The sequence below is a fragment of the Chiloscyllium plagiosum genome, chromosome 31, assembly GCF_004010195.1.
Source record: "Chiloscyllium plagiosum isolate BGI_BamShark_2017 chromosome 31, ASM401019v2, whole genome shotgun sequence".
NCBI classification, from domain to species: domain Eukaryota; kingdom Metazoa; phylum Chordata; class Chondrichthyes; order Orectolobiformes; family Hemiscylliidae; genus Chiloscyllium; species Chiloscyllium plagiosum.
The window spans coordinates 17,499,729-17,510,466 of record NC_057740.1 but is presented as its reverse complement, the minus strand read 5'-3'; the positions used below and the strand labels follow the sequence as shown (position 1 = coordinate 17,510,466).

The following is a 10,738-nucleotide window of genomic DNA, read 5'->3' as shown; positions in this document are numbered from 1 at the left end:
CATTTAAGCGCCATTTGGATGGGTATATGAATAGGAAGGATTTGGAGGGATATGGGCCGGGTGCTGGCAGGTGGGACGAGATTGGGTTGGGATATCTGGTCAGCATGGACGGGTTGGACTGAAGGGTTTGTTTCCATGCTGTACATCTCTATGACTCTATGACTTTATGTAATACAAAGACCTTACATCACAGTCATACAACCAGACTAACTCCTCAGTGAATGGACTGAGTCATCTTATGTATGAGAAAGAGCGTAGTAGTTTTATAGGTACAATTTATGTTACTTTGCAACCTTCAATCATGGACTGGATTTTCAACATTTACAGGGCTGTGAGCGATGAGGAGTCAGCTGCATATAGACCCTGAAATGAGACTGAAGCCCTCCAGCTTGCTACCAGATATGTCCACATTGGGTCTCATCAACCACAACATTACACTTCCTGTTAATTTTGTCAAGTTTTCTTTGCAGTGGCAGTGGGGCAGGACCAGTTGATGGTCTGGAATGTCCTTAACTCCACACATTGATCCATAAATGCAACCATTTGAGGATAACTGATTTAACTGTATGGGAATGTAATTGGCACAATGGATATTTTAGATAGTTTAGAATAACTACCATTAACACACACTGAGCACTTCCACATTATTTGGATGCACAGTAGTGCCCAGGCAACAAATAACAAACAATCGAAAAATGACTGAGCAGGTAACCTGTATCCTCAGCACAGAGAAGTGCGTGATCAGAGTGAGAAATTATTAGCAACTAATGAATCAATGGCTGTAATGGATAGGATGCTTGTTTATCTGCTTTCACTGCTTTCTCATGTTGAGTTCCTCATCTTTCTTGGTTTTGGATTTTGAGCTGATAATTACTGGAAAGAAACCTGAAAATAGAAATCAGAAAATGCTGAAGACACACAACAGTTTAGACAGTGCTGGAAGGAAGTGAGATAGTTTTAGACATTTGAATTATGTAACTCTTCATCAGACTGCCGATCAAAGGGGGCTGGGGAGGGTGGGTTGAGTTCTAATGAAAGTACTGCCCCCAAAGCACCATGGTTTGATTGCTCTATTTACTGCTCAGAGCTGACCAGCTCTGTATATCTAACACTCACCGCTATTTATTTTTCTGCAAATCAAATGTAGGCATTTTAAAATTAATCCTATTGTTTCATCTGTTGCTCTGCCTCTTAGTTGGGCGATGATCTCTCTGAATGTTGCTGTAATTAATTGCCGTTAGCAGAAAATAAACCTCAAAAGATCATCACTCCCTGAGACATTGACCATTGGATCCCACTATAACATTATCAACCTCCATCATCTTGCATTGACATTGATCCATCATAATCTTGCATTTCTATTCCATTAAAAAAAAACCTACACTGTCTCCATTTGTATTGTTTTTAAACAGTTTCAATACTGTACCTCCTAACACAAGGGACAGCAGGGCACAGAGAATGAAGAATGGGACTCTTGTGGGTGAGACACTAGGCAAACTAGGGAAGGCGATGGCCTAGTGACCTATCACTAGGCTACTAATCCAGAACTCAGGTGACGTTCTGGGGACCACGGTTCAAATCCTACCCCAGAAAACGGTGGAATTTGAATTCAATAATAATCTGGAATTAAAAATCTACTAATGACCATGAAACCACTGTCAGGAAATCTGCCATCCTGACCTAGTTTGGCTGACATGTAACTTCAGACTCACAACAACGTGTGGTTGACTTTCAATTGCTCTCTGAAATGGCCTAGCAAGTCACTCAAGGATTTTAACTACAGTGTTAGCTTGGAGTAGTTGGGCCTGTTCTGGAGCAAGGGAGATTGAGAGGAGATTTGATAGAGGTATGCAAGATTACAACATGTTTCGATAAGACAGATAAAGTCAAGCTGCTCCCACTAGCTAATGGGAAGGACTAGGGGACACAGATTGAAAGTTTTTGACAGCATGAGATTAGAGTTTTGTTTTTGCACAGTGAGTGACAATATCCCAGAATCTTGCTGCCCATGATAATAGTGAAAGTGAAGGTGACAAATGATTACAAAAGGAAATTGGGTAGGCAGTTGATGGAAATAAATTTACAGTGGCAGCTTGGACACTGTTAGGATATGGGACTGATGGTTCGACAGAGAGCCAGAATGGAGTGAAAGGGCTGAAAGGCCTACTCCTGTGTTGTTATAACTTTAGTACTCATCCGATTCTTTAAGCAAATAGTTACAAAAACAAGTTGGCTGCTATGACTGAAAATGCAGGGTTTATTTCCGCAGTAGACGATCTCCAAAGATTCTAAACTCCGCCACCCACATGCCAATTTACAACTTTACATAGCCAGGAGTTTAAATTCTGAAGTAGACAGTAGCACCATAAACAATCTCCAGACACCTTTAGCTAAACAGCCTTCTCCGTTCCATTTGTAAAATCGGAGTCGCCCATGTTATTTAAATGTATGTCATCAGAGCCTCCAGCCACCACTCACTTACACCCAATCACAAACAAGGCCCTTTCCAACTAATTTCTTTCAAACCTGACATTTAAAACATGGTTTTAAAAGTCCGCACTAAAAGTCCATCTAATTATCACTTTGAGCATCTTTCCTCCTAATTCTCAGCCTTTCACCTGGGTTTTCTCAATAATAGACATTTTCTTAAGGATTATTGAAATGAATCCAACAGAAATTGCTGGAAATATTCAGAAGAAGTGATGAAAGGTCACCCCATGCTGAATTTCTAACCTGGCTCCTCTCCCTCTCTCAGCAGGTGCTCACTGATCCATTTCCAGCATTTCCTACTCTCACTGGTCCACTGGTTCTGAATGTTTTAAGTTGTAAACAGGGTCATTGTCAGCAAGATTTCCCTCTTTAAGTTTTTTTTCCTTTGCACAATGGATAACTCATTGCCAATTGATTGGATTTATGATGACCTGCAGACAGGGTCCTGGCATCACATGGAATCTCTTTATTATTACAGCTTGCTTAGAATGACTCACAGTCAGGGAGGCGATGAATTCAGAACTAGATGTGACCTATGACCCTTGACCTCGGAGGAATAGAGTCAGGCTGTTGCTTGCCACTTATGACCGTCTGAGATATTTGGTTGTTTTCTCTTTATGTTTTAACTAACCCCTCAATTTTTATCACTGTAAAATTCTGAATATCTACAAATTCCCAATATGTTTACACTCCCACAATTCTGGGCTCTTTTGCATTTGCCCTTTGTCATCGCTCCATTCGAGCCTATAGCTGCCGAGAGACCATAAGACAAAGGAGCACAGGGAGGCCATTTGGCCCATATTCAGTGAGATCATGGTTGATCTGGTAATCCTCAACTCTACTTTCCTCCACTCGATTTTCCCCCATAACCCTTGGTACCTTTAGTAAAATTATATATCTGTCTTAAAACTAAATGTAATTAACAACCCAGCAGCCTTGATATCCCTCTATGATAAAGAATTTCAAAGATTCACTACTCTCTGAAAGTTGGAATTCCCTCAAAAATCTTCTCTATCTCTTTCTCCTCTGTAAAATACACCTCTTTGACCAGGTCTTTGCCCACTTGTTGTAATACTGCCTCATGTGACTCAGTGTCAAATTTTGTATGACCATACTCCCATGAAGCACCTTGGGACAATTGCTATGTTGCTATATAAATGCAAATTGATTTTTTTTTGATATGGCAATGAATAATGATCCTTTGACATTGTTATAGAGTCAAAGAGCTGTACAATATGGAGACAGACCCTTCAATACAACTCGTCCATGCTGTCCAGATATCCTAAATTAATCTAATCCCATTTGCCATCATTTAGCCCATAACCCTCTAACCCCTTCCTATTCATATGCCCATCCAGATTCCTTTTAAATGTTGTAATTGTACCAGCCTCAACCACTTCCTCTGGCAGCTCATTCCATACACACACCACCTTCTGCGTGAAAAGGTTGCCCCTTAGATCCCTTTTAAATCTTTACTCTCTCATCCTAAACCTATGTCCTCCAGTTCTGGACTCCCCACCCCAGGGAAAAGACCTTGTCTATTCACCCTGTCCATGCCCCTCATGATTTTAATCAATCCTCAGCCTCTGATGCTCCAGCGCAAACAGCCCCAGCCTGTTCAGCATCTCCCTCTTGCCCAAACCCTCCAACCCTGGCAACATCCTTGTAAATCTTTTCTGAACCATTTCAAGTTTCACAACATCTTTCCTATAGGAGGGAAAACAGAATTGAACACAGTAGGCCTAACTTGCTCCTTCCCTTGAAAGCCTACTACATTCTTTTCACCTAACCTCTATGCAACCTAATATCATTCATCTTACTGTGAACACAAGGACCTGAAATTATCTAGTCAGGCCAGCCAGTGCTGTGGAGAGCTGCCATCCTGATATTTTCCCATCAATGGCACCAATTTTAATATCTCCTGATGAAGGAGTGACGCTCCGAAAGCTAGTGTGCTCCAATTAAACCTGTTGGACTATAACCTGGTGTGTGATTTTTAACAAATTTCAAAGCTCTTGGTGATTGATCATTCTTCGCTGTTCTCACAGGAAATAGGAATCATTTGAGAACCAGATTCCAAATAAACCTGCTGGAACTTGCTGCTAAACTACCGTTGAAACTGAATGCTTGCAGTGGGCAGAACAATGATGGTTAATAATTGGAGCATCTGAAAGTTTTCCCTTCTCTCACTAAGAACTGCAGGGGAGAAAGGGGTCAAAATACGAGCACCTCAGGTCTTAATTTAGTCAGTTACCATGTCACAATTTCAAAGTCTTAAAGTTTCTGCAAATTAGCCCCAACTAAACACAGGAGAAAGTGAGATCTGCAGATGCTGGAGATCAAAGTTGAAACTTTATTGCTGTTCCAGCAATAAAGTTCCAACTAAACACAACCTTAAAGTCTGCATTGTTTCAAAATCTGAACATAGCATAGCAGATCTGTCCATAAGGTTTAATCCTGTAGAAAGTTTCCCGGTTTAGCTTCGCCTCCTGCTGGTTGATTGTGGAAAAGCAGCAATGACATTGAAGCACAGATATATTTTCTGCTGTAATGGTGTGGCGGAAAGCAGCGCTAATGCACGGCGCCAGAAAGATAACTTTCCTCATGCAATTTTGATTACTGTAATATGTTTATTGTAGACTCACTTATGAATAAAAAAAATTCCTTCTTGAACTTTTCCTCCTGTTTCAAACTCAATTTTTAATCAGAATCACAAAGCACAAATGGCCATTCAGCCCATTATGCCTGCCTGCTTTCTGAAAGAGCTGTCACTCTCCAATTCCCCAATACCCCACAATCTTTTCCCTTTTTTTATGTATTTATCCGAATCACTTTTTAAAAGTTACAATTGAATTTACTTCCGCCACTCCAAGGCCAGCGCATTCTAGGCAAGGGAACCGATGCAAAGAAGCACCAAGCAAATTTCATTGAAGGACTGAATTGTTTTAATAAATGAAATCTGGTTATTTCAACAGCAATAAAAAATAGCGGAGCTGATCGTGGGTATCACTTTTTATATTTGCTGCGCTTCTCATCTTCTCCACAAGGTGGCAGAATTACAGCAAAAAACGTTGCAAGGCATGGGAGCCCCTCGCCTGGATTTTTTGACAGGCCAGAGAACTGTTATATAGTATGTGAGCTCAATGCATGCCTCACTTTTACACTTCTAGTTTAAAAATGCAGATTGATTCATATGAATGAGGTAAAATGATATTCGCTAATAATTGTTTCCATTTCTAAAATATAGTAATTTAAATAAAAGTTAGAAAGGTTTTCCAGCTTTTAATTGGATGGTGATGCATAGTGACCGCAGAATTATCTATCCCAGTGACCACCGTGTACTACAACAGTGGATCACCAGCTTTTAGCTGAAATTTGGCTTAGAAATATTTCAAGTTTCAGTATTAAACAAAAAAATGGCAGCCAGTGATTGGGGAACTGGGGTGCCTCAGAGTTAAAGGACAAAGACTGAACAATAACTGGGTGTTTGCAGTTATCTAGAGGTTTGCTGTAATTTGTCTGTTCTGTAAAACTGAACTGTTACAGAGATTGAAAGTTTGGACAACATTTTGCACCTGATGGTCATGGATTTTGATTATCCCAGGGAAAAAGTTCCCCAATCTCTCACTCTGTCCAGTTTTCTGTGGTCATTCACTCTCTCTGCATGAAGTTTTCCTGTCTCACACTCTCTCTGAGTTGCTCAGACTTTGTATGCTATTCTCCTGTCTCAGGGGGTGAGGTGATGGCCTTGGGGAGTTGTTGCTGGACTTTAATCCAGCGACCCAGGTAATGTTCTGGTGAACTAGGCTGAAATCCTGCTATGGCAGACAGTGGAATTTGAATGTAATACAAATTGAAAATTGTGTCTTGTGATGACCTTGAATCAATTGTCGGGGGAAAAAAACATCTGGTTCACTAATGTCATTTAGGGAAGGAAACTGCTGTCCTTTTGTGATCTGGCCTACAAATATCTCCAGATCCACAGTAATGTGGTTGACTGCTCTCTGGACAATTGGGGATGGCCAATAAATGCTGCCTAGCCAGCAATGTCCATATCCAATGAATAAAGAAAAGGAAGTGTTTGCTATAATTCATAGTGGGGAGGGTGACAGGGTGAATACAATAGGATACCTCCCCAGGCTGCGGAATCGAGAATGAAGGAATATCATCGCTGATGAAGGGAAGACTTCCCTGAGGAAGAATGTCTTCACTCATTGGTTAAAGAAACACCCAGATGCCCTGCTTCTCAAATGAAAGCAATCAAAATGGTGGCAGAGTAACAGAGCTGAGCCCAGGGCTGGTCCACGCCAGCTTTCTTTCTTTCTTTCCTTATTTTTACTTTTGGTCTTTTTCTTTCTTTTTTCTTTGTTTTCTTTCCTTCAAAGCCTGGAGTGTGGTGAGTGAAGGAGGAGGCCTCTGGTGGTAGCAGCATTGGGACAAGTCACCCCAGTCACCAGTTATTTCACGTTCAGTGAGGTATTGGCTATAGGCTGTTAACCAATAGAGAGCAGGCCAAACTTACAGTTTCCTGGATCAGTTTGTATTAGTTAATAATACTGTCCAAACACACATACTGATTGCATCTTTAGTGTAATTATGTACTAAATGGTGGTGCTGGAAAAGCACAGCTGGTCAGGCAGCATCCGAGCAACATCCCTTCATCAGGAAGGGCTTTTGCCCGAAACATCAATTTTTCCTGCTCCTCGGATTCTGCCTGACCTGCTGTGCTTTTCCAGCACCACTCTGATGGCTAGCATTTGCAGTACCCACTTCTGCCTAACGTGCTGGCACCCACCAATGTATCCGTTCAATGGGTTAAAGTAATCAGTTCCTGCAGTTAAATGGGGTTTTTGCAGAGCTGAAAGAGAAAGTGTGAACGAATAACCAGCTGCAGAGAATCTGTTTGGTTTGAGAGTACATTCTCTCAGAGCAGTTTCACCTGCAAATCCTTCCTCACAGTGAAGGTCAGCTGTAGGAATCTGTGTGTGCTGTCTACAGAAATTCCCAGCATTCAGTTATACATGGTCACGAATTACTTAAATATTTCTCCTCACACTCCAGCTCAGTTTATCTTTTAAAATGTGTTGCAGAAAACGTAAGCAGCAAATACTGGCAAGGAACATTTATATTGAGTATTTTTCATTTGTGTGCCTGTGTGTGTGTGTGTGAGAGAGAGAGAGAGAGAGAGAGAGAGAGAGAGAGAGAAGTCAAGGAACCCTTTCTGCACCAACTGAACAGATAAACTATTCCACTGCTCATGACCCGTACGTTTGAAACATAAATGTTACATTTTTTTTGGAAAGTCTCATTTTGTTTCATGTGTCATTGAAAATTATTTGAACCTCCAGAGGGGCTGCACTCTGTTTTGTGGAATGATTTTTACCAAATCCCTTCTCCCACTTGCTTTTAAAAATCTTGTCAAAACCTCCTTCCAATGTTGATGTGCTAAGCCTCTCTTTCTGAGTTCTGTGTTCTATGTTCTCATTCAGTGCCAGCCTTCCATCTGTCTATGTGAAGGTGTGGGGACAGTTGTCAGATGTTAAAGGTTTCACAGTCAGCTGTACAGGCATGTCAACGAGCTGAAAAACACATAAATACAGAATACCAAACACAGAACTCTACATCCAGCTGGGTAAGGCAACGTGCACTTTAGGGGATCCAAAACTTCGATAAGATGACGATCTGTAAGCAATCTTGGAGCTTGCATTAAAAACCAAAGGAACTGTAGTTGCTGGAAATGAGAAACAAAAACAGAAGTTGCTGGAAAATCTCAGCAGGTCTTAAAGCTTGCAGACTGGCTACCTGGAGAAACAATATTGGACAGACTCAGATGTAGATGTCTTTATCATTAAGCAATATTGACCTTTGGGAGAACAGAGTTAAGTGCATTCAGCATGAAGCCAATGCCTCCAAGTTACTCCAGCTCTGACTTCTACTTGCAAAAGTTTATGCAAATCGAGAACTGACCTATCGTCACACATGAGACCACATCAGCCCAGTTTGTAAACTCTTCTTTTTGCTTTTTTTGCTGAACACCCATTTGTTAAAGCAATGGGAGAGTTTGTCAGACCAGAGAGATGGATAAATAGCAAAGAACTTCAGGAAATAAAAATAAATCCTTCCAGATATTCTAGCAGAGTGTAATGGCAAGGCTCACATGTCAAGTGCAAGTGAGGCGAGTTTTAACACATTCCACCAAGGATATAAATACATTTCCTATTCTTACACAAGATAGCTATTCACAAATGAACTATAAACAGTTAGTAATGTTGTTCCGAGGAGTGCAACTCCATTCAGGTACAGGATTCTTGCTTGGCCTGCTTCCAAAGTATATTTCCCATCCCCTGGGGTGTTTATAAACGAGTCATAACGTAAAGGTGTGGGATCCTGCGGTTAATAAATGGTTGTAAGTTGTGCTCAAGAGCTTCATAGTTCCGCTCGAGTTCCCGCTGATACTCGAGCTGGTCATGTGTGATCAAGCACTTGTTTTTCTTCAAGGCATCGTCACACCTACAACAGACCAGAGAGAAAGGTTACACACAGACACCTACAACAGACCAGAGAGAGAGGTTACACACAGACACCTACAACAGACTAGAGAGAGAGGTTACCCACAGACACCTACAACAGACCAGAGACAGAGGTTACCCACAGACACCTACAACAGACCAGAGAGAGGTTACCCACAGACACCTACAACAGACCAGAGAGAGAGGTTACCCACAGACACCTACAACAGACCAGAGACAGAGGTTACCTACAACAGACCAGAGACAGAGGTTACCCACAGACATCTACAACAGACCAGACTGACAGGTTACTAACAGACATCTATAACAGACCAGACAGACAGATTACTCACAGACATCTACAACAGACCAGACAGACAGGTTACTCACAGACATCTACAACAGACCAGAGAGAGAGGTTACCCACAGACACTACAACAGACCAGCGAGAGCGGTTACACACAGACACCTACAACAAACCAGACAGACAGGTTATACACAGACATCTACAACAGACCAGACAGACAGGTTACTAACAGACATCTATAACAGACCAGACAGACAGGTTATACACAGACATCTACAACAGACCAGACAGACAGGTTACTAACAGACATCTACAACAGACCAGACAGACAGGTTACTAACAGACATCTACAACAGACCAGAGAGAGAGGTTACTCACAGACATCTACAACAGACCAGAGACAGAGGTTACTCACAGACATCTACAACAGACCTGAGAGAGAAGTTACTCACAGAAATTTACAACAGATCAGAGAGAGAGGTTATTCACAGACATCTGCAACATTACAGTCAAGATGTGTACAATACCTTCTTACAAACAGCAGGGGATAAATGATTAGTTAGTTAGGGTTATCTGGAAATACAGATAATGAGCAAAACACTGCTGTTGCTGGAGAAGTAACATAAACCGATAAGACCTGGAAGTGCACAGCAGGTCAGCAACACCATCTCGGTGATGGTGGGTATATAGGGTGGGAGATGAGAGGGCACGGGGTGGTGCACATGTGATTGAAGTGGGAAAGTTTATTGGAGATCATTTTCACAACCTCCTTCAGAACTGAGAGATAATTTGATGGGATACAGGGTCAGAAAATGGGCAGGTAAGTTGACTATACACAACAACAGGAGAGGAAGATTAACTACAGTAGTTGTTGCATAACCAAACAGATCCTGTCATTGAGTTCTATCAGTAGCAGCTGAATTTCTATATCATCTTTCATGACTTTAGAACATTCCAAAGGACTCGCAAATTGTAAAGTATGTTCAATAGTAACATGATAAATTTATAGAATAAAAGGTGGCCATAGACAAATTATAGAGAGATATCCAATCTAAGGAAGGGTCACTATTCTGAAGATGACCTGAAACATTAACTCTATTTCTCTCCACAGATGCTGCCAGACCTGCTGAGCTTTTCCAGCAATTTCACTTTTTGTATCCAATCGAATGCTTCCCACTGTGGGGGGGAAACTAGAACAAGGGGACACCCCGTTCAAGAATTAAAGGTCTGCCGTTTAGAATGGAGATTCAGAGAACTTTTGATTCTCAGAGACCTGTTCGTGCTGTTTTCATCCCTCATGAAGGATGGGGCATGAACTTAATCAAAGCTGAGTTAGATTTTCAACCAATGAAGGATTTGAGGTTAAGGGGAGGGTGTGGGGAGGTGAGGGTAAGTGAGGGGTGGGGAGGTGAGGGTAAGTGAGGGGGTGGGG

At 41.6% G+C, this 10,738-nt stretch overlaps 1 protein-coding gene across 2 annotated transcripts in view; it reads right to left on the bottom strand.

Moving 5' to 3' along the window:
• Positions 1-8,618: 8,618 nt before the first annotated feature.
• The window catches only part of LOC122565276 (dedicator of cytokinesis protein 7-like), a 191,018-nt gene continuing 188,898 nt past the window's right edge, over positions 8,619-10,738 (bottom strand). For both annotated transcript variants that reach the window (XM_043721061.1, XM_043721062.1), the window contains exon 46: positions 8,619-9,000. In XM_043721061.1, coding sequence (XP_043576996.1) covers positions 8,844-9,000 — 157 coding nt within the window. In that variant the 3' untranslated portion in view covers positions 8,619-8,843. The remainder of the gene's footprint in view (positions 9,001-10,738) is intronic.